This window comes from Barbus barbus (assembly GCF_936440315.1).
Source record: "Barbus barbus genome assembly, chromosome: 44".
Lineage (NCBI taxonomy): Eukaryota > Metazoa > Chordata > Actinopteri > Cypriniformes > Cyprinidae > Barbus > Barbus barbus.
The window spans coordinates 16,728,391-16,753,749 of record NC_136722.1 but is presented as its reverse complement, the minus strand read 5'-3'; the positions used below and the strand labels follow the sequence as shown (position 1 = coordinate 16,753,749).

The 25,359-nt window shown below is 37.4% G+C and overlaps 2 protein-coding genes and 1 pseudogene across 3 annotated transcripts; all 3 read left to right on the top strand.

Annotated features, from left to right (window-relative positions):
• The first annotated feature begins 12,115 nt into the window (after positions 1-12,115).
• LOC306863445 (uncharacterized protein) lies at positions 12,116-20,866 on the top strand. The gene is made up of 5 exons (XM_079406782.1): positions 12,116-12,447; positions 13,342-13,481; positions 13,650-13,821; positions 14,986-15,031; positions 15,460-20,866. The coding sequence occupies exons 1-5, from the start codon at positions 12,332-12,334 to the stop codon at positions 20,011-20,013; spliced, it is 5,028 nt and encodes a 1,675-aa protein (XP_079262908.1). The 5' UTR covers positions 12,116-12,331; the 3' UTR covers positions 20,014-20,866.
• Positions 20,867-21,221: 355 nt separating this feature from the next.
• LOC306863302 (protein MFI-like) lies at positions 21,222-23,204 on the top strand (annotated as a pseudogene). Its single transcript has 7 exons — positions 21,222-21,262; positions 21,352-21,478; positions 21,573-21,664; positions 21,751-21,804; positions 21,982-22,191; positions 22,890-22,963; positions 23,099-23,204. The product of its transcript is annotated as a protein MFI-like (transcript).
• Positions 23,205-23,758: 554 nt separating this feature from the next.
• LOC306863461 (NADH dehydrogenase [ubiquinone] 1 beta subcomplex subunit 4-like) lies at positions 23,759-24,776 on the top strand. The gene is made up of 3 exons (XM_079406804.1): positions 23,759-23,954; positions 24,400-24,540; positions 24,634-24,776. Exons 1-3 carry the CDS (start codon positions 23,778-23,780, stop codon positions 24,694-24,696), a joined length of 381 nt encoding a protein of 126 aa, XP_079262930.1. The 5' UTR covers positions 23,759-23,777; the 3' UTR covers positions 24,697-24,776.
• The last annotated feature ends 583 nt before the right edge of the window (positions 24,777-25,359 follow it).

Genomic DNA, 25,359 nt, shown 5'->3' with positions numbered 1-25,359 from the left:
ACCCTGCAACCTTTTAGACAGGAGACATTTTTATTTTTTAAATTATTTTAATTGTATTTTTTTCTGTTTATAGTTTCAACAAATTTAACTAAAATCCTTCTAGGTACCCTGGGACCTCAGTTGTCTCATCTGTTCGTGATATAAGTTTAATGTAGGTCTGGATGGTCAACAACTTTCATAACAATATCACATTTATACAAGTGAAGGTAATTACATTTCATGTAAAGGATAATGCATATTCAGCAGGTCACTAGATGTTCTTTGCATTGAGCCTTAATGACCCTTTTGGGGGGTTATTTTGCAATAATAACCATCTTATTGTAGGCTACTTTATCCTGCTTATTGCACTGCTATAAATAAAGACATAAAGACGACTTAGAACTCTTATAAAATAGTTTTGAAGTAATTATACAAAAATATTTGACCACAGAATGCTTCAATTGACCAATCAGACTCAAGGATTCTAGTTATTTAAATCTAAAGCACCATAAAATAATACAATTACCGTTTTAGAAACGAAACAAAGTGATTTAGGATTGACAGCAAAATTATGTGAATACATAAATAGATGTATCCTGTTTCCTGTCAGACCTCCCATTAACAAAATCCTCTCTTCTCAGCTGACACCCTTCATCTAAGTTATTCATCTCTCTTTATTTTAAAAAGTTATTTTCCTCATAGAGGATCACATGGTTTCCCTGACCGCCTCTTCATGGTTCTGATCCATGAGCTGAATATCCGAGGGAGGTTTTCATATTGTCCTCAAACACGTTTCTCTGTATGTTAACTAATTATGTTGTCAAAGCGAGACGTCAGCTCTGTGTGCGGATTGATCTGTTCATCCAGCAGCGCGGAGCCTTGCCGATCCGAAGGCTGTTAACTGAGCTGTAATATGCATCGACGCACAAATGCTATTACTTAATTTGCTGTTCCCTATCGATTACTTATTTCCCACTGAAAATGCCATTCTGCTCCTTGAGTGTTCGATAACGACACTGAAATATTCTGTGACACATTATCAATAAAAAGGCAGCTGCGTTATTACTAGGACCCTTGTCAGCGGAGGTATTAAGGAGATCTGGCAGGAAGCACCGGCAGCAGAGAAGAGAAAAGAAATGTCAGGCAATCACGAAAAACGAGGAAGCTGAGTGCACTAACGGCTAGCTTGCAGAAAGAAAGTCTTAACTGGGCCAGAGGAATGGGGTAGTGCTGATTTTGCAAGCCCGGACAATGGGCCCAGTCTGCAAGCTCTGCCAGAACATCACATAACTCTCCGCTCTCATCATCTGCTGCTCACTGTTTCTCCCCCCTCTGTCTTGTCTTCTTTTCAGATCAAGCATCCAAGTCACACTGAGTTCATTCTATCAGTGCGCCTAATTGCCCAGAATTAATCAGCGGCATCAGGTTTAGGGCATGCATGGTTCACATTAAAGGATTGAATTGTGCTTTCCTGCGAAAAGAGGTGGATCCAAAGGGATCTAATGTCATTGCTTTGTGTCAACAGATGCTGCAACCCTTTTTAAGAGATTGGCTTTAAATGTATTCACGTTTTTTTTGTAACATTTTTACCACTCTGAGACCCCAGCCTGAGATGCTGACACATTTTTAAGATGCTGCTGAGTTGGAACTCTATTGGAAATCTGACTAGCAGCCGAATGTTTCAATAGAACACTTGTACTATTCATTTGTGCCACCTTAGGATGACCTGACCTATGAACTTTGACCCAATGAACATATTTCCTTATTAGCATGTACTCTTATTGTCAAGAGTACAAGCTAGTTGAAAACGACGTGTCAATGGGTTATTAAATCTCAGATCGCATTTGGTTCCACTGAGCATTACTGTACCTAAAAATAAGCTTGATTTCAATTGAATTAATCCTATGAGTGGATTATTTCTGAGCAATCATAAAATGTAGATTGCTTTAGTGTCTTAAAACAGAAAAATCCATTAATAGCTGGTATTGATATATTTAATCATCTTTCCTTCTAGGTTCCTTCGAATGGAGGTCTCTAAAGAGGGCAAGAGGGAAAACTCAAGCTGTGAAAAATGACATATATAGGGTGAAAGACACCATCCCTTCATGGCTCAACCCACCACAGATGTATGTTGAGCCCCTCAAGCCTTCTGGGTAAATGAGAACAAACTCTTTGCTGATTGGATTAAAGCCTACGGTTTGGCAATGTGAGATTAAGGGAACATTAAAGAGAGGGAGTGCCTGGGATCCATTTAAGAGTCTCTGTGTTCAAATCTATACGCATATACTTCCATCTCCAATAACTCATATATCCAACCCAACTGATAATTGACCCGTATCATCTTTTGCTATAATTCACTTCTGAGATATTGTAAGTGTGAGTTTGGCTAGGCTTGCATAAGTATTAGTGCTCTATTATGAACGTTTCACATGGGTTGATTGGGATTGATCAGTGGTCCATACCGCTGCACAAGCCAATTAATGGCTGTCTCCTAGGGAGAGTCTGGTTGGCCGAGTCACAATAGATGTAAATGCAATTGATTGACTGTAAGAGTTAGTCTAAGTGATTTGGCCCTGTAAATCGGGCAAGCCGAGTGTTGGCTACATTTGAGAGGAGTCTTTCACATCCGTCACAAGAAATTGTTTCTGTTCCTTCATCTTCTAGGGTGTTTGTGTGCAAATTGAGGAAAGAATCAGAGTAGTAAGGGCTTGAGGAAAGTGCAGTAAAATCAGCCAGGGAAAAGTACTTCTTTAACAAGCAAATCTATTTATGACCCCTCTGAGACCCGAATGGACCAAGTTGCAATCTCATTCTGCTCTCTCTCATCACTTAGAGAGGTCATTGACTTCCCCAACAGCGTCCCTGTCCCAAAAGACATTGGCTCCGTGGGCTGACATCAGCTGGTGACTGGATGCTTGTACCAGAATTAATGTAATCAGTAATTACTGGATGAGCCGGAAGGGCAGCATGTGTGTGGGCTACCACATGAAATCATGCAAATAAAAATAGCAGTGCAACAGCAGTTAAAATATTCATACACTACCGTTCAAAAATTTTTGTTCTATTTTTTTGTGTTTTTGAAATAATTTTTTTATGCTAACCAAGGCTGCATTTTTGTGCGCATTTGCTGCATATTGTGAAATATTATTAGCATTTGATTTAATTGTATACTATTATATTTTAAAATGTACTTTATTTCTATGATGGCGAAGCTGCATTTTCAACAGCCATTACTCTAGTCTTCAGTGTCACATGATCCTTCAGAAATTATTCTAATATGCCGATTTGGTGCTCAAGAAACAGCTGTGCTTAATATTTTTGTGGAAACTTTGATACATTTTTTTATGATTCTTCAATGAATACAAAGTTAAAAAGAACAGCATATATTTTAAAAATCTTTTGTAACATTATAAATGTCTTTGCTGTCACTTTTGGTCAATTTTATGATTTAATTATTTAAAAAAAATGATAATGACAAATGATTTAAGAAAATTACTGACCCAAACATTTTGAATGGTAGTGTATGTCCTGTTAAAATCATTTCTCGTCCCCATTTTTAATATGTTGTTTTCAGACACATGAAAACAAATCTTATTTTTATTCACAAAGGTACAACTGCTTTTTAAAGAGGCTGTTGGTGTCTGTTTTCTTTATTTATCCCTCTGTTTTATTTCACAATTTAACTATGAGAGTTTTTTTGGGGGGGGGAGGGGGAGGGGGGGTGGGATTAAAGACCTACAGTATGGTAGCAGGGGCAAATGACTTCTGTTAGGACCAAGAACAGGGGTGTATTTTCCCCTAAATTGCCCTATTTCCACAAATGGACTCTTATTGATTCTAAGAATGCATCCCCTCAAAACAGATCATCTGTTACTGCCATTTGCCTCCTCTAGTCACCACTTAAGTATAATTACCTAGAAGTCAATACGGCTGCCAGGCTGCTGCCACGGTTAACCTCTGAGTCACCAGTCACAAGCATCCTGCTCAAATGCCCTCTCAGCCTGGCAGAATGACAGGGCTCTGGGTTTTTAATTAAACGATTGTTTTGTCAATTAATAAAGATGTTCTTGGTGCTTAATGAGCTCAAGGCATCTTAAAGACAAGCTTTGGTCAGCTGTAGATTTGAGGCCGCAGGGGAACTGCATTAACTACAGCTAGATGCAGTTTAGCTGTACACAAGGCAACTTTATTTACTGTAGTGTCTAATTTATGCCCTTTATTGACCATATTTTAATTAGTCATGGCAATATCTGGCTAAATAAATCTTATTCTGAACCATACAGTGGTGGCCAAAATTGTTAGAATACCTGACAGATCTGGAAATATTGACCTTGTTTGCCTCCAAAACATGATTTCATTTCATAATATTCATGAAATATGCAGATGGTTACCCTGCACAACAAATATCTGATGAAGTAAGTTGTATGTCAGAGAAGTCACGCAGTCACAGCCTCCACCGTCACCACAATCATCAGCCACCACTTACACCAGACTTCTGATCACCTGCCCCTGCCGTTCCCAATCAAGTCAGATCCATTGGTGAGAAAGTGATGTAATGCTGAATTTCTCCAATGAACAAACAAACTCTTCAACTTATTACAATAATAATATTGTATTAAAATATATAATTAATATAAGCCTTTAGTGATATTGTGTGAGCCCATTTTGTTAAGCACTGACTCATTACCTGGAACAAAATGTGTTCTATACAATATACTGTAGCAAATTATAAGCTCAAAAGGGAATTGTATATAATTAATTATGATTAATTACAATTATTTATATCGGCTGACAGTAATAACTGTAGCAGAATTAAATTGCCATCAACTGATCTGTCCGTCCAGCGAACATTCAATGCAAGTTCATATCAACTCTAAGAAAGGAAAATACAGATAGTACTATTAATGCATTAGAGTAGAGATCTCCAACCACCGGGTTGCGACCCACTACCAGGCCGTGGAAGAATTCCTACAGGGTTGCGAGAACGTTCTGGGGAAAATGTATATAGATATGATGCTCTGTTATTTATTGTGTGTAAATAATTGCTCTAATTATTCTGTATTTTTGTTGTATGCTATTGATATGGAGATGCAATCTGACGATTTCATGTTAAATAAGTAAATAAAAGATTGCTCTAATCTGTCATATAGGCTATTAGGGCTTAAACAGATCGCAGTTGATCCGTGATATATGGACCAGCGCGCACAAGAATAGAGACATGTTTCAGACAGCGTGGCATACCAATTTGTTTCCTCTTTCATGTATCCTTGCATTTAAGATGCATATGCATGGGGGTTTGCTGTTACGTCGCAATACTGGAAATATTTAATGTTTTAAACCATAAAGGCGAGCCGATTGATATCACACAAGCAATGTGCAAACGTTAGCGAGGGTCAAAATCGTAAAGAGACATTTAATTTGCAAGGCAGAACCAGAAACTCATGTAATTTGTGCGCACACCTTTTATTAATTAAACACTAACGCAAACTACTCTAACAAACAAACACTCATACATGGGGAAAGGGCAAATGAGAGTTGATGGATGAAAACATCAGGAAAACAGAGAATGAAGCTATGAAAAGAGTCAGTTAACCACCTGAATAAAACCATCAGTGCCATTTATAACGGGGTCTATAGCTTATACTAAACCTCTATTTCGTTTAGTTAAATGTATGATACTTGCAATGCCTTTGGTCATTGAACGAGTGTCCGAATGCAGTCTCGGATGAAAGTTCTGATGGTTTGAAGGTTTGGTGGTGTTGGAGTTCTTCAAGTTCTTCCGGGTTTGAAGGGTGATGAACTCCAAAAGATGTTATTCTGGCTCGGTGGTAATTGTGAGTTTCTTACCAGGTAGAAAGGGAAAAAGAGCTAAGAAAGAGATCTGCTGAGATCCAAGGATTCTTGGTTGAATGGAAAGTCAAGGCCGCAAGGCCTGGCACAAAAACTTAAAGGTCCAGAAAAGTTCTAGCTTACATCCTCCTCATCCTCTTAGGTTTTATCTGCTATAGAGGTCACACCTCTGGGGTGTCAAATAGCCAATGGAGTCCTGAATTTTAGGAGGGAAGGTTTTACGACTCTTTGTCTCTGAACATGGTAATTGGCATAGGTAATTTGGCTGGGTTAATGCACAAACTACTAAAGATTCTTAGGACACTAATATGTTGCATAAGTATCAACATGTAACGTTCGCTCTCAATTAGATCATCTGAAGACGAATTGATAGAGACTAAACATGGTACAGCTAAAGTGATATTAACTAGTGATCTATCATAAGCATGCATAAAACAGTACACGAAAACATATACAAGAACACTAATAACATACACAATTACCTGAAGATATGTATGTCCATTCAAAGAAATGTTTTTCTTTGAATTAATTAGAGAAGAGTCCATTTTTATGGCATAATGTCTTTTTCCTAAGAGGAAATGAAGTGAGCTGCTCTGCCCGCATTCCTTTGAGCAATAAAACAAGTGTTATCAGATGGGTTGCCATGGAACCAGAGGCCTGTTCTGCCTTTCTTATGGTGTTATACATTTCGAGGTAAGGGTCCACAGACTCTCATAGTTGGCCCTTTGGTTAGGTGAGGGGGCATAAGAGATTATTTGTTAAATATAACAAATAGTTGTGTGTCTGATTGGTCCAAATGCTACAATACTGAGGTCTTTCTTATTTGCTGATTATATTTTGTGATTACTATTTTAAGAACCTAAACCCTCGATTATGCTAACCACCACAATACATGCTCTGAATACACGGCCATATTGCAGCCAGCATTTAAGAAAATCAATTCACAGTTATGAATTGGCCTTGTCATAATCTCTCCAGGAGATAATGCATTTTCCAGCACTGTCGGTTGATTTATACAGCACATGACAAGCCATCCATGAAATATGTAACTCCCTGCATCTGATGGACTACTACAACCAGCACCATGATCAAACTGAGCTTGTGCCAAAAACCTGAGAGACATTAGGCTAAAGATGAATATATCATACAAGTTATGCACTATATTGGTTTCTGTTTTAATCAGCAGAGTTAATTAAAACTGTTTAGATTTTATTACAGATTTAAATTACATTGCTATAACGGATCGAGATAAGCATCACTCCATGACAAGATTTATAATTGCGGTGGCTGAATATTTTGCCTTTGTCTGGAAACAAACATCACATCTTTATAGAACACATTCCCCCCTGCTTACACAATAGAGTGGTTCATCACAATTATTTTTTTCAAGTCAATATTATGTATGTGCATCTGCATAGCACACCCTTAAGCAATACAACACTACAATCAGGCTTCTTGCCTTAAGCCAGTGGGGCTAATGAGTCTAATTGATGACCTCTAGTATTTCTACATAAAATAATTAGGAATCCTGCTCTGAGCCTATTAATCCTCGCAGAATAAGCAGAATGCTTGACCAGCAATCCCTTTTAATTACTGACAAGAAAAAAAATCTTAATTAGGATTGATTTTCCCTTCCATTTTATTCACCACTTATTCAATATTTTGCTTCTCAGTAAACCTCAGTTGCACTTTGACAGAGTGATTAAGGGAAATGTACAATTATTTTGTTGTTTTACTGCAATTTTCAGTCTTATTAATGCTAAGAGTATGGTTATTATTTTACCCTCCAAATGTTTAATAAAAGGTTTGATTGGATCCCAGATGCAGACACATTTGTTTACATCACTGTTAGTTGTGTGCTTTGTCCAATTCGTGGGCGAATGGTTCTTTTGAATCAGATCTTTTCCATTACATTTAAACTGGTTCTCATTACCGGCCTGAGCGAGTTGGCTCACGAATTAGACTGAATTGGTCCGAGCGGTTCGCTAGTCAACTCATTCACTGATTATTATTACCATTCGTAATAATATGCCAAGCAGATTACACTTTTCCCCAGTTTCAAAGACCTTAATGCCAAGTCCCAGACTAAAATGAAAGTCTGAGCTGTTTCGACTGAAAGAAACGTGCACTGATTGATCTTAAAATATATCAATGCCTTTGTTTTGTCTCAAGATGGACACCAATAATGTGTTTTTTCTAAGGCACGTTTATAAAAAATTAGCCTACTTAAATGTCCTAATTTAACTATCCTGGTTTAGTCTAAAGGTCTCTGCACACTGAGTCCGAAATTTTCGCATGCGTTTTTTCGCATTCGCAATCTTAAAAATTCGTCACGCACAGACACCTTGCACACTGAGTCCGATGCGTTTTAATTAATCTGTTGCGAAAAAAATCGCAAAACTATACAAAATGTCTTCAAACAGTGAGGATGATTTTGTTGTCCGCTCACTTTTTAAAAAAAGAAAAAGGGAATATTGGGTCCATCCAATCCTTAGATTGCGCAGAGAGGAAGGAGAAATCCACCTCCTTATCAAAGAGCAGCGGGATTATCCCGAGAGATTCAAAGTTTATTTCAGGATGTCAGTGCCTCAGTTTGATACTTTGCTAGCGATACTGAATCCACATATTAAAAAGACCACCAATTTCCGTGAACCAATTGATCCTGAACAGAGACTGTCTGAGGTATGGATACACACACACACCAAACTGTGGCATCGGAAAGGTGCGCGCCAGGCATAAAAAAAATAGGCTACAGTAGTTCTTTATATTCTGTATCTTTGTATTCCGCAATTTGTTTGTCATAAAGTGCTCTGTGCTGCAAGACGAAGTGTATTAATTTGTCTGACACTATTTTGGATTTTGGCGTTCGCTTGTACGGTGGCTCTGAATTGTCAAAACACCTTCTCAAAGCATCTCAAAATGCTTTATACGGATGCGAAAAACGCAAAAAATCGAACCCGATCCGAATTTTTTTTTGACGGACGAAAATTTCGGAGGCAGTGTGCAAACGTGATTGACAAAACGTGAGGTCGTATTTATTTTTCAACGTGCGAAAATTTCGGACGAAAAATTCGGACTCGGTGTGCAATGGCCTTAAGCCCTGTCTGTGAAACCAGGCCTTTAGGCTATTTGGACTGAACCTGATTGCTGATGGGGCCAAAAGTTATATATCCTACAAGTTTAAGACCTGAGAAAGTTTTATTAACACACAATATAAAAATACATTTTTATACGCTTTTTACCCCTAAAATGTCAGGCCCTGTCACAGACAAATTTGTATATGTTAGAATGGTTACCTAATAAATTTCTTTGATACAAATAGCATTTTATTATTGGTCACATGTCCCTGACTGTATTTAACATGGTTTTGTACTTTCTATAAGAAATATAAGCAACTTTTCGGTCAACTGTAGTACACAAAAATCACAGAATACCCGCCAGGCACTCATATAGTTGTAAAAAAAATACCTTTACATTGGAGATTTTTACAAAAACATATCAGTGTATATTTACCCCCACCTTCTGTGTATATTAACATAGTGAACGAGATTAATTCATCAATATTTCCTCAAATAGTAAATTTTTATATCATAATTTCCTGTGTGACAGGACTGACATTGACGTGACAGGACTGACTTTATGGATTTCTTTGATGCAGAAAAAGTTATGTTTTGTGTTCTTAAGTTTTGATAAGCGTTCCCATTTTAAATTATTATTATTATAAATTTAAAGTTAATGTAATATTAGACTGGTAAAATTACTGTCACACAACCATTTAACAATCATTAAAAGGTTACACTAATCTGTTCAATTACTGTGTAGTTCTATGGAAATATAACTTCATAATATATAAAGTACATTTTACTATGATACAGCAAATGTAATCAATAGGCATTTAACTGAATAGCACAATGTAAAGTAATTGTGGTGACACATCATATTACGGCTCAGTAACAACAGGGTAATACTATAGTAATATCTACATTATTACTTAGGAAATTACATGGTAATAGCAGAAATTGCATGCCATTTCCTAGGTAATAATGTAGATATTACCATGGTATCACTCCGTTATTACCAAGCTGTAATAGGAAGTGATACTGTGATGGTAGCCCTTTCTAACCTTGAAGGACCTTTCTCTAAAGCCTACACTGTAAACAATTTCAAGCGGTTTCAACTAATTATTATTTAGTAACTAGTTCCACGGAAATTTTACGTTCAGTCAATTTCTGACTTCAAAGTTACTAACTTCTTTTAGTTGGTTTAGTAGCTTTAGTGAACTAGTTTTATATTCCATTCAACTAAAATGTTTTAATTGGTCAAACATTTAGAAGACTACAGCAAGTTATGTCAATTAAAATTTTACGGTTTACTCCATGTGTTTTATATGTTACCTCAACTAAGATTTATTACTTTGGCATCATAAGAAATTGCTGGGGAACTACATAAACATATATTTTTGTAGTTTAACAAAATTCTTAAATATGATTAACTGGTGTTTATCAATCATTAAAAACACAGATTTTACAACACATAATACCCTTTATTTAATAACATTCTCCATTTATAACATTTTTCATACAAACTAAACATGCAGGAATGAAAAGTCACCTACATCTTGGATGGCCAGAGGGTCAGTAAATTAACAGCAAATTTTCATTTTTGGGTGAACTATCCCTTTAAAGCTCCAGTTGACAAACATTACTTCTGTAATACAACTGCAAAATTCAGTTTAAACTTTGTTTAATGAACTTAGAAAAAAACTAAACAAGCTAAACAAAATGTTAGCAAACAAACATTTACAAATATTATTACTGTTCACAATTACATCTTTAAAAAGAGGCAGAAGTTAAAAAAAACAAATGTAAGTGTTACAGTATATAAAATCAAATCAAATCATTTTTATTTACATAGCACTTAATACAATACTGATTGTGTCGAAGCCCCAAATAAGCAAGCAAAAGGCGACAGCGGCAAGGACCCAAAACTCCATCGATGACAGAAATTGAGTAGAAAACCTTGAGAGCAACCAGGCACAGTCGGGGGGCAGTTCTCCTCTGGCCAGACGAACCAGCATGGCATGGTTTAATTCTAGGCTGCAACACAGGTCAGATTGAGCAGCAGAGGACTTGACTGCTTCTCGTGGTCTTGTCCTGATGGCCAACGAGGTCTTTGGAGGGGATCTGTCTCTGGAGCTCATCTAGCTGACATGGTGTCCGCTGATATTCAGGCCTGTAGAGGTTGTCTCTATAGGTGCTGATCCACCATCTGATCTGAATACGGACTGGGTGTCTACATTCACCTCGAATAAGAATGAATTACCCCTTAAAAGGCTTATTGCACACATTTTATGTTGAGTTTTATGTAAACGTGACAGGACTGACCCAAAACATGGGGACAGTTGTAAAATAGCATTTATTTCTAGAATTTATGTTTAATTTCATGTTTTTAATCAATTGATGTGAACGATAACAACTTAAACTTGTTATTGATGGAGATTTTTTTCTAAATAACAGTTGTTAGCATAACAAAACTGTCGGTCAACAAAGACGGGATTTGTAATTTTCAAAAGTGTTTTTAATAAAGAAAAAAATATCTGAGAACCTAATGAATGACATGTTCCTTTACAGAACAACTCACAGAAATCAACCATCAGTCCGTTTTAGAATTGTTTTGGATGAAATACTTTTTATTTACTGTAAGAATCAAGGACAGATAATGTACATTTCTGGTAGAATGTCCCAAATTATGTAAATTCAGATGAATGTCATGTCACAGGATGTCATAGTTCAGTATTAAATGAGAGTCAAATTATTTGCAGCACAAAAATATATGCCATGTATTGTGACCACGTGCTGACGCTGTTCTGTTATGACGTAAATGAATCACTGAATCATTTTAACCGGTTCTTTAAAACGAATTGTTCTAAAGAATCGATTCGCGGAAATAACATGCACTATTGTTTATGACCCCACTTGTCGGATATTCATGGAAAAACACACGTAGCCTATTATTGTTCAGTTCTCGCTTGTTTATCCTTAGGTTATTTGCCATTACAGATAACAAGATTTTTTTTTTAAATAGATCAATGCATTTTTTTTTTTTTTAAATCAGTTTCGGGACGAAACTCTCTTGAGTGGAAGTACAAAATCCTAAATATAACAAGTGACACGATGCAGGAAAATAATCAATTTCCAATTAAGTCAAGGTGTCTTATCACTGTCTAGGTCCCATAAACTTGACAATTCAAAGTACGGAGTTTGTTACTAAAGCACAAGCTCACTCCGCACTTCCGCGGCTCTGTCTTTAATAACACGCCTCGGTGGGAAAGAAACATATGTCGGGTGGCGTCGGGTCTTACGGGTCTGCCTCACCGCGCGCGATTTTCTCCGGGGGAATGTACAGTCGTGCCGCCTGTGAGGGCACTTAGGGGTACAGCTGATGCCCGGAGGGCATAAAGGGAGGTAACCAAACTAGATGAGCCACATACATTCAGCCTATAATGTCAACACATGATCTGAAGTTGCAGCAGTCGAGTTGTCAAAGCGGAGTGAAAGCCAGCGTGACTTGCGTTGTGTCAGATCTGGAGGGATTGTGCACACAAACTGATAAATCACGGTAGGCTACAAAGTTTCTAAGTTCTTGAAGTTTTCTTACTCATCTTCTCTCACACAAATAGCCTACTGCTTTTCCTACTTTTCTCTGTCTCTTAAACAGAGCCGTATCATCCTCTGCATTATGGAAATCTGTAGCTTTAAGCGGACAGGTTGAAGTTCTTACGTAATTAGAAGAGCTTGCGTAAATATTAGTTTGCTTAAAGTAAGATGTGTCCGATGTAATTTCACAACAGTAACAAATTATTTTACAGTCAACGAACTCTAACAAGATGCCAATGATTCAAGCATTGATCTCTTGTCTGGCACCACCCCAGTTATATAATACCTGTTGCACACACACAGAAATTCCTTGCTAAATAATCAAGGATTTAAGATTATACAAAACACTTTACCAACATATTTTCTTGACTGCATCTCAGTTTGTTACAGATGATTTTAAACACACCTCCACAATATCTAATGAGGTGTCACTGGTATTAATGTAATCTCAACATGTCTCACCATGTTTATGGTAATACTTTAGCTCATATGCAATTTGTTACACGTACATTGTCTCATTTTTTTAATAATAATAATTTTAACAAATGGTAATTTAGCCAAAATTAATATGTTCAGCATTATTAGGAGAAATACAAGAAAGTCTTTTATGTCTACTTGGCAACTACTGTAATCATTTTCTTTGCACATGTAGAGGTGAGACAAAACAAGTGAAATTTCTCTCACGGTCATGTGTCGATATACTAAGAAAACATCTGTGAAGAATTTTTCTGAAGGGAGTGAAACTAAGTAGCTTTTTACTAAGTAGCTGCAGACATGTAGTGTCTGTTGACACAAACACTCTCCAACTCTCTGTAGACTGTATTGTAGCTGTATTGTAATGCTGAATCTGGATTAGTTTTCAGAATGTAAGTGAACATGAGAAGATACATCCTGTACCATTGGCTCAACACATCCACAACAAGAAAGATTTAGAAACTAGAACCACTGCTTCTTCACCATCGTTGCAGTTAACAGGCCAGCAGAAAAGCAGCAGATGTGAGTTTATATGACTGGATTATACATTTGTTTTCAGACATAACAGCTAATCATAAATTAATTAAATTCTGACTAAAAGTTCATTTTTATTACATGCATTTAATGTAATATAAAGCATATATATATGTGTGTGTGTGTGTGTGTGTGTAACACTTCTCAACTGATCAGATTTGCAGATCAGACAAATAATACTTCTCAGATCTACGGAAGACCTCAGTAGGACATCTGAGGAGCCAAGGAAATCTGCCAGATTCACTTCCACCATCTCTATCAGTCTTCCCAATAGAAGAAACAAAAAAGACACAGCAGAGGAAAAAACACTGCAAGCTACAACTAACCTGTGAGTTTTATTTATTTTATTTTTTACATTTTTACACTGCTGTTGGGGGGTCATCATGCTTTAAAAAGTTTAGTGTTCACTTTTGTTTTTAAACTAAATTGTATAGAATTTTAATCAGCCATTTACCAGTTATCGGTTATAACATGAAAAAAATTATCAGCTTATGGCATTGACCAAAATTCGAATATTATTGCTTCTTTAGTTTAAAGTCCAATTTTATAATAAAACTTGATCAACTGCTATGATAAACAAGTTCAATGAATGATAAAAGTCGTAGCATTCACTTCAAAACTGTTATTCTTCCTATTAGTAAATGTTTTATGAAAATGTTATTCCATTTAATACACACTGCACATGATAATTCTTGTAAATTATACCATAGCACTTTGTGTTTTGTCATTTGCACAGTCCTAGACAGAACAGCAAACGCCCTTTCGACCCATGACTGGTAGTAATAGACCTTATATAGCAATAAGTCATGATTTAATGACAGTGAATGATAGTGTGAAAGTGTATAGGTAAAGATTTGCTGTTTGGCTGTACCGTATCTAGGTGTGTTCATGCTTTCAAATAGTGCTTACACCTTTATAAAGTCTTTACACCTTGATCTTAGAAACAGTAAATAGACATTTATTGTGTAGTATTACAGAATCATGTTTAAAAGGTATGACATCACTGCTCTCTCATTTTTCAAAGCAGATATTAAATAGGTTTTTTGTGTAAGTGGTATGTGTATCTGACTTTAAGCATTAATATGTGTGAGACACTAATTTTAGAACAGTTAAACCACGGACCCCTCCCTTAATGTCAGGCCAATGAATTGTTTACTTCTAAAATGCTTAAACTGAGAGAAAGGATGGAATGTTGTTGATCTCGTTTTCCTGCGTTGCCTTGCTGAATATATAAAAGACATTGAACTAGAAGAAGTATTTAAGGAGAAAGGGTAGCGTGTGAAACATTGAGTTAGACAAGAGATTTGTTTTCGTCATAGTTTTCAATGTTTGTTTATCTGCCTGAGGGAACTTCTCTTTTGCTGGAATTTTGAAAATATTTTTTGGGGGGTGGGGGGGTGGGATAAATAAAATCTACATACTTTTAGAATGTTTGCTCATTTAAAAAATCATATACTAATTAAAAATTATTTTCTCAAATTGACTGTTACAGCACACATGAAGCCGTAAAGAACACAGATAATCAACACCACACAGAGGTAAGCATTCAAGCTAAGATGCAGACATAAGGGTTAGATTGTTTATATTTTTAGTAAGAGAATGACTGATATAAAAATAAAATCTGTCTTATCAATCATATCTTAAATATAATGAAATATCTTTATTGTACTGCCCTTTGAATACATTCCACTCCATGTTTGCATTTTTGACATGCAGAGTATTTTTCAGTGGAATGTAAAGCTCAACTGTGAAGTTGAACTGTCTGTTTAAACAGTTATGGAATGGGAGTGATGAATTGTTCAAATAGTTCAAATACATGTGAGAAACATTTCTTGCAATTTTCCCAAGCAACTCTGAAATGCAATTTAGTTGTCTAAAATGTACAAATGGTACTGTGCTTGAATTAGTGCCTGTGTTTTGTGCAATATTTGGCACTTATCAAAAGTTTTGTTGCTTGTTCTGACAGCTAAGGGACGTGCTTTCACAAACTGACCAATGTGGCGAATCAACGAATGGGGATGGTCCAAAAGCAAGCTTTGATGAAGACAGTTTTACCACTCTGCATCAACGTGGGACAAAGCAGGGACAAAATACAGGAATACAACACAACATAGGCTTTCATGAACAAACACCAATTGTCCCCAACAACTCACAAAGACATTCTACTCATCCTGTTTGTGAGGTTCAAACAGAATTCAACAAGGAATCTGGAGCCAGCGACTGTAGAGAGAATGCTGAAACAACTCCACAATACCACAGTTATCTGACCTCCCTTGAAGTGGACAATGGTCTAAAAGCAAGCACTGACTCCCAGTTTTTTGAACACCATTCAGAAGTTGCAAACCAGGTCTTGTCATTAGACTCTTTATCTGCTCCTCATTCTGAAAATACCCCTGAGCCAGAACCTGGTCTTATCAATCCTACATCAGCTATGTTGTCATCAGCCTTGGCCTCAGTTCTTGCTCCACCTTGGAGTGGCCGCCTTCGAAGACCCAAGCAAGGCGACAACGGAGTACAGCATGAACCCCAAGATTGTGGACAGAATGTGAACCCATCTACCTTATTTCGCCAGAATCGGCAGCAACAACCGTTTCTTCCTTCCCAGAGGCGACCATCCGAACACATGTTGGCCAATGACAACAACATGCAGTTCACTGCAGGAACCAGCTATAACTCTCCTGACTGGCAAAAAGAGAACAATTCCCCGAACATTACAACCACAATACAGCCAAAGAGACCCATTACCAAGTCCTCCTCTGTGGGCTTGATGTACAATAATACAGATTTGCATTCTTTTCCCACACCTCTGGACACTCGCCTCCATTCAGGGTACAGAATATCAAACACTGGAGATGAACATGAGTCTTTCAAATCATTGAGCTCTAAGCCAACAACAAGCAGCCTACTTCTTTCCTTGAGGAGGTCAAATTTGAGAAACTCCAGTGCTGAGCCCACACAATCAGAGACTCGGATGACTAGGTCTGATAGGTCCCTTACGTTGCCTAGCAGAGTTGTTCTGAAAACTCCATCATTTGCCCATCCTGTTACTGCTGATGCCCAAATCCCCGACTACCCAGACACTCCTGCAAGAACAGAGGAAATACCTGTCAGTCAGTTCCCTTTCTCACCTAGAATTAGGAGTAGAGTGCCAGTAAGGGCATCACTGTTTCTAAACAAACCAGAGATAGAAATTTCGAAGAGACTAGAAGCTTCTATTTCCAAAGCAGAGGAGGAACATTTCCCACACTCCACAGCCAAAACCAGCCAACTTGGGGTTCTCAGAGCCCAACAACGTTCTTATTCAGTTCTTTTGAGGGAATATTCCAGTACAGAGGACATAGATGCAGTGGAACAAAATACTGCCAACAACACCAACCTGCAAAACTCCAATATGGCCAAACAACAAGTAACTCCAGATACCACAATTTCTCCCAAAGATTCAATCAATTTTAATGTTCAACAATCTGGCTTTAATGTCCAAAAATTTAAATCACAAAGCACACACAATATAATAGCCAGCAGTTCTTCAGACACAAGCACCTTCACAGACAGGCTTAACTACTCACTAAGGAAAGACTCTTCTGTAGATGGAACAAGTCCCACTAATATATATCTGGACTCTAAGAAACATTCTCAGTCAAGTCAAAGCACAATGGATCTTTCGAGCCCTCTTTCTCCAAGCAGACCTCTTAGAAGTGTAAGAGTACCGAGCATTTATTCATACCTACGGGAGTACAGCCCGGCAGTGTCCACCCCTTCCCCTTCCACCCCTTCTTCCCACATACAGAGAGGTGAAACGTCACCTCCTAAGCAAGATAGAGGTGTAACACTGCAGGGTGACCGGAAAACACTTCCCTCAAGATTTTCATTTGACTTCAACCCGTTTGTGCCACATGTACAAGCATTACAAAGTAGCTCATATGGCTCTCATATAGCACCAGCTCAATCTCTGCCTCCTGATTTTGGACGAAGATCAGCACCTCGTCTCAGTACATCTCCATATTCTAGCCTCATCTCCTCACGACCTACACTCAACAACACTTCACAAGAAATACCCTCTCCGCCTGTGCCCAAAACTCATACCCGATCTACATCTTATGATATTGTAACCACTCCTGCAGACTTCATAAAAAGTGATCCAAGCTCTTCACTGTCCACATACACAAGCATAATAAGACCAAAGGAACAGTTAGCTTCTACTAACAGAGAACAGAGGACAGCAGTTCAAGCTTACACAAGCGCCCTAGATAATCACAAACCTGCCCAGCCATGCCTCTTACAAACTGCACCAGATGCAAGTTTTGTCATGGAAAGCCAAAGCGCTAATATAAGCCCACACCCAAGGCAACCATACATAGACTCTAACAATTTCTTTCATCAGGAGCATTATGGCCTGATGGAACTTCAGCTTGTTAAAGGTAATGCATACTCCAAGCACAGGCTGAGCACTATGGGTGAGAAAGAGAAGTATTTATTACCTGATAAGCTCACAGTAGAAAGTGAGACTCCACTGACAGCTGAGAAAGAGATTCCTGCTGTGCATATGCATGAGAGATTGCAGGAAATGCAAAGTTCCGATTCAAAAAAAGGCCTCTTTAGTTCACGAGTTAAGAAAGACAAAGAGGCTGTCTTCTCTTCAGCTTCTTTGCCAGACAAAGAGGTTGTTAGTCCCCAGTATTTAAAAACCAAAAGACATTTGCCAGTGTTTAGAACGAGCAGCAGGATTGACCAGATGTTAAATCGCTTGAAACTGACATTTGGTGTCAAACGTTCAGACAGCTCACTCGACACACTACCAAAAAAGAACAAGAGTCCCACTCAGCAGCCCTCAGATACTGAGACTTTTGAAAGTCCCAAGACAGAGGAGAAAACATGTTCTGAGAGCCACCCGGCACCCTCTAACTCCTCTTTAACAACTGATAAAACCTCTTTAGGTTCCTTGTCACTACTAACGTTAAAGAAATCTGAGAATGCATTAAATATAGGTGGGCAAAATAACTCTAAGGCTGAAATAAATTATTCTGGGTGCACAAGGGAGGCCCCCAACTTGTCCCTGACCACCGATAAAGCATATTTTGCCTCTTTTGGGTCCTTGTCGCCACTTACATTAAATAAATCTGAGAATACTTTAAATATGGATTGGAAAAATAGATCTACAACTGAACAAAAGGGTTCTGGGTGCACATGGGAGGCCCCCAGCTCATCTTTGACCACCAATAAAGCATCTTTGTCGCCACTTACATTAAAGAAATCTGGGAATACTTTAAAAATGAATTGGCAAAACAGATATACAACTGAACAAAAGGGTTCTGGGTGCTCACAGGAGGCCCCCAACTCATCTTTGACCACCGATAAAGGCTCTTTTGCTTCTTTGTCGCCACTTACATTTAGGAAATCTGAGAATATTTTAAATATGGACTGGCAAAACAGATCTACAACTGAACAAAAGGGTTCTGAGTACACATGGGAGGCCCCCAACTCATCTTTGACCACCGATAAAGGCTCTTTTGCTTCTTTGTCACCACTTACATTTAGGAAATCTGAGAATATTTTAAATATGGACTGGCAAAACAGATCTGCAACTGAACAAAAGGGTTCTGGGTGCACATGGGAGGCCCCCAACTTATCTTTGACCACCGATAAAGCCTCTTTTGGGTCCTTGTCACCCTTAACATTAAATAAATCATCTGAGAATAAATTAAATGTTGATCAGCAAAAGAGGCATAGCGATGAAAATGGAAACCGGTCTTATGGTAGGAGCTTTAGTCCACACAGGCAAAAGGCCCAAAGTATGAATCGTTCTGCCACCTTGCCACATTACAGAAAATCCTCTGCTGGTCCCCCATCGCCCTTTTATTTGTTTGATTTTGATTCAGAAGACATTCAGAATGACAATGTGTTTTATAGTCCATTGAGCAAAAAAACTAATTCACTTTGTGAGTCTGATGACTTCTCTCCTCAGAGTGCCACCAAGAGTCCTGCGCAGCAAAGCCTTGTGAGGTCTCGCTTGTCCTCATCATGTGCTGATTTAAAGTATGGTCTACACAGTGGACGATCTTTCTCAGTAAGCAGTGTGTTTTCAAGTCGCCCATCAGGTCCTGGACGAATCTCAACAAGCAGTATCAGCGACCTCTCAAGTTTGGATGACTTTGTGCCGAAGGGGAATTATACAATAGTTGACTCTGAAATGAGTAGTAGCCATTCCCCAATCTATGATGCCAAATCTATCACTGGTAAACAGTCTCAATCTGGATATACAGATGATCTTGATCATGATGATGCAGACCCAACCCCACCTCCATCACCAACTATGTCCTCTTCACCTCGACGGATATCCCAGGCTCCTTCTGTGTCTTCCCCCATATGGACAACTCCAGAAAATCTGTCTCCTACTCGTGGAATCCTGTCATCAAGGAGCTACACAACCAGCATGACTGTTTTTGAGGAGTCTGATTCTGACACCACAACCGATGATGAATACTATCTTGATAATGGTGATGCTGTAGAAACAGAACTTTAGAGGAGATAATTATGTGTTGTTCAATTTCATCATGTTAAATATACATATGCATAGGGTCTTCTATGACAAAGCTGCAGCAACATTAGACCTCTGTCAAACCAATCTGAATTGTAAAAACAACTAGAAACCCAGATTGAATAGAGGAAGTTATAATTATATCAGAACTATAAGTCCAAGTTGATTTCATATTTCTTGTTATAAATGAAATATAATGGGTTTTGAATACTTTAGTGCTTGAGGATAACAATGTTTGATTTCAATATGAATGTATTTACAATACAGTACAATGCACTGTTTCATTAGTTTTATATATATTTTTTTTTTCTGGAACTTGAGGCTTTGAAATGGTGAATTCTCACGTCATTCCTTTTATTGAGGCCTGCCTGCTGTAGGTTATTGGCTGTTTCATTCACTGTGGCATTTGAAGCACAGCGTGTCAGTCACAATACATTATTTTCCTGATAGACATTCTATAGTCAGATGCTGCCAACCAAGAAACTGAACCCCAACTGTGTTTAACAGATGTATTTGAATTTTTTTCAATACTGCTCCTCAGTAACAGTCAGAAACAGTCACAGTTGATTTTATTTGCTGTATAATTTAATTTTGCTATTTGTGTGTGGCTTTCAGTGTAATTTTAATTGATCTTTTATTGTAATTTATTATGCAGGGCAGGGGGTCGGTGCATCATTTCTCATCTATGGCCTTAAGGACCTCCATAAGATGTGTTAATTGCAGCACTGACCTACAGTAGTACTAAACGCTGTATAACATAGGCCTACATATATAAGGTCTTTTTTGTAAGGTCATTTCTTGAATGTTTTCATTAAAACAGTTATATTTATGAACATTTAATATATTGACTAAATTGTATTTTTCTTAACACAGAAGTAGAAGAATATTGATCACTCATAAAAATGTAAGTGTAGACTATAAATGACTAACATTGCACAAAACTGTTAACTGCTATGTTAAAATTTGATTAGCAAGTACACTCTAGTCTTAGTAAACTTGTTCTCTAATAACAGAAAAACTCTTTAATTGCAGCTCATTAAAACAGGCCGACACTGTCATGTCACAACCTGCCATAATTGTTCAATGAACAGTTATAAATATGAGTGATGCAACTAATAGATATAACTGATAGATGTTTCAGTAATGGTTGGCAGGTTTGCGAATAGGTTTATCCTTTAGCAGCATGTGCAAGCATGGACAAGAAAATGACTGAACACACATACTCTTTTGACAGGTATGAAATACAGCGAAACATACAGACACATTTCTAAATGAGTGAAGCAAGCAATAGAGAAAAACTGTCAATCATTTTTTCCCCTTTAGGCATCACTCAGCATCTCCAGCTGGGGAAACTACATCAGTACTAATGTCATACTTGTTCCACAGCTGGAAACAGTTTTCAGCAGAGCAGCCAGGATCATTCAGCGAGCATGGAGAAAACATGTTGTTAGTGATCACACTCAAGTTTAATGTTACATTTTGTGCAACATATGACTGAATGCATAAATAAAAAAGTAGTGCATACTATGCCTGTCATGTGCAAGATACTGCTGTTTTCAAGCACCTCAAGAAACTATTGAGCTTTCATAATCAAGTGGATCCACGACTCCTTCTTAGATTTATTAACCCTGCAGTGGTAGGTTTGTTACAATGTATGTGTGAAGCTTAATTGAGATGTTTTACCAATTTTTTAAAAGCATTTGACTCAATGGTTTGTTGTAGGCTAATATTCTGGATGCTGCTTCAGGGGCGCTTATCCGATTCAGACTGGGTGGGGTGAGTGTTGATGTTATTCATCTTTCCGTGATTAGATGGTTATTTGTACTCAAGAACATGCTGTAATGTGTTTTTGTGTTCTGCTCTAGAAGGTTACGTTATTGAAAATCTAATTATAAGCAAACAGACACGTTACCACAAATTGCAAATTACTTACTAATGTTTATAAAATTCCAGCCAACCTATCCTCCAAATATCTACTTTAAAATATACACTCGTGCACCCATTGTGGACATGTGCGCCTCCAGTCCTAAAGATTACACACAGCTAAAGAAACCTGCTCCAAGCCAGATTCATAATGGCCGACTGATGATCAATGACAGGGATGATCACTCTGGGTGGTACCAGCGGGTAGAGAACAATGGCTGGAGGATTTTATCTTGCAAGGTGACATATCCAGTCATAATACTTTCATTTTCATTTTACCGTTTGTATATCAATGCAACTCAGTAAATAAAACATATCCAACCAAACATTCAGCAGCCATTACTGCACTCCATAAATTACATTTCAAAATATATTACAATTGAAAAGGTACTTTAAATTGTAATAAATAATATTACTGTTTTTACTGTATTTTTGATCAAATAAATGCAGTCTTGGTCAGCATAAGAGACTAATTTCTACTGTTTCATGTTCAATTTAAATTGTAACAGTCAGAGAAAAAAAATATACAAATGTTGCCTAAGCATTATATGTCTATTATTCCCTTTTTGATTAAAGATTTCCGTGTTTGAAGACGCAATAACTCAAGATACCAATGTTAAGAATATACAATTCCATCACTGCAAAATCTGTCGGAGCCAAGATGTTGCAAGAAAAAAAAGATTCTGAAAATTGAATGGATTGGAAAAATGTAATGTATTTTAAAAATGTTAAAGTAGTAGCTGTTGGATTGTTTATGGTAGGTGATAAGATGTGTTCTGCAGAGCTAATCATACAGAAAACTGGAAATACGTTATGAATGACGGCATAATAGTAAACACAGATCTTGTGCACAGGTATGCTGAGGGTCTCCTGAACACAGCTCTAAAACAGCCCTGCTGGGGCAAAAATCCACAGAGCTGATGGATTCCTTTGAACAGATTGGACCAGATTCAGTTTCTGAGCAGGAAGTGGAGGAGCTGCTCGCATGGACCAAAGCTCTCAATTTTGATGAGTAATTAAGCTAATATCACATTAGATGTGATATACTGTACTTGGCATCATCACTTTTTCATCATCATGGTAGTCATAAAATATCCCATTTAGAATGTTTCCCATATCCCATTTAGAATATTTACTTTTCTCTCAGGTATATCAATGACTGGAGGAATTTGGGTACTAGCAAATGCTGCATATTTATCAAAGGTAAGACTTTTGGGGTTTCCCTCATTGAAAACACTTTCGATGCGTTGTAGCTCCCTCTACTGGTCACAATGGATATCCACACTTCTACATTTCTCGCCATCCAGTGGTGAGCCAACATCTGAGGCTGGAATGTATCATGCAGCTATAGTAATATTTTGCACAATAAGATTTATTAATTTGAATAAATAAAGCAGGTTTTGTGTTTCGACTGGTTTTGTGTGGTCACTGGTCAAATATATTTTAAATATATGATTAATCCTCTCCTCAAAAAAATATTGTACAGCGGTATGCAGGGTTGTTGTTAAATAAAAAACTAAAGCCATAAAAACACACATTTCCTTTACTCATATAAGTAAACAATTAACTGACATTTATATATTTATACAATCAACATTTCAGCAAGCTGACAAGCTTTTCATTTGAATTTCAAGTACTACAATAACTGTATAAATTAATTCAAAATATTAACAAAAACTATAATAATATATTAATAACTAAACTAAAAGGGCCTGCAAACCTCTTTGGCGAGACATTCTGAATTATCGCGAGACTCGCGAAGGTGGCGCGCAGCCAATCAGATTTCTCTGTTTTCGTCGGGGGCGTGTTTTTCGCTGTTCGCAGAAATGGCGTCCTACAAAGAGGCTCCTTTGGCCACTCGGCCAAAAACATTAGATCCAGCCGAATATTTCAATCTTTCACCTGATTACCGGCGGGCTGAGGAGAAGAGAGCGGCTCTGCGGGCACAACTGAAGAGGCAGTATCTGCAGCAGCTGAACAATCCTCATAGGAAAGAGCTGATTGTAAGACGAACCAAATATCACAATCTGCAAATATTAGCTTGGGGTAAAACAGTTGCAATGAAGCTATAGCCAGCTTTTATTTCATATTGGAGTAGTTTATAATTTTATAATGTTTAGCGATTAATTATTTAGTCTACATTGGTGTTTCAGAAACCTAGGTTGTTTTATATTGAATCCGCAGTGAGTGACCTTCACTGATCGCTGGCTAGCAGCTACTGCCAGCCGGTTTGTTTTGATCCCCATGTCACTATAGTCTTTGTGAAAAGATTTGATTTGTTCAATTTCTAACAGGCCATACTCTTATTCAGAATGCATCCTCCTGAGTGTGTTGTTTGCTACATTGTTTACAATCCTGACAAATGCATTATTGAAACATCCAGAAGGTAACCTGACACATGTAAACAGTTTGATCAAGTCATCAACCTCCATGTGTTTGTATTCGTAGGAGGATCCTGCTCTTACACGGTGGACATATGCACGCACCAATAACAACTACTTCAGACCAACTGCTAAAACTTCATTGATTGGTGGCTTGTTTGGAGTTCTACCCCTTTTCGCCTTGTATGTGGTGTTTAAAACAGACCGGGTGAGTTGAAGCTGTATGAATTCACTTCCTGCTCAGTATTGATGTCAAAGTTGCAGTGGTTATCATTTTAACCCTGTTTTCCCATCTTTCCAGGACAAAAGGGAGGCCAAGATTAAGGCAGGGACCTATGAACGCCCCTATAAACTGTCAACCTAAATATTTTGATTTCACTGTTTATTGTAACACGGATTACTTGTAATTATATGCTAAATAAAATACTTTATTGTTGAAAGTTCCTTTATCACTGTTATTGAAGAAAAATAAGAAATCAGTTTTTTTTTGTTTTTTTTTTATTCATAACAGGGTTTCTGCAGGGCTTGAAAAGTCTTAATTAGCCCCTTCCACAAATTAAGGCTTTAAAAAGGTCAGAGCAGAACGCCCGAAAAATGTATGAAGGTGCCATGATGTTTAAATCATGGCATTAAATGTTGCATGCATTGCAAAAAAATTATCTTCCTCTGTATTGTCTAAATATATCTATATCTTAACATCCTTAAATCAAGATTTAAAATGTATATAAGAACTTGTTTTCTGAAAGAATTATTAAAATTATGTGGTATATAAACCATTTAAGTTTCTTAGACCATTGGTAGATATTTATTTTTCTTTTAATCATAAACTTTTAATCCGTTACAAAATACAAGACTTATGTAATTTTTAAGAATCTTTAGACATTTGCACTGAAAAACAAGACAAACATACAAGTTATTTCCATATATTAATGATCAGGGCAGAGCTAGCAAGCTTGCTTTAGCTTTTTTTAATGTAAATTAAATAAAGTAATGAGACCTATTGAATGTTGTATTTTCAAAACTTTAA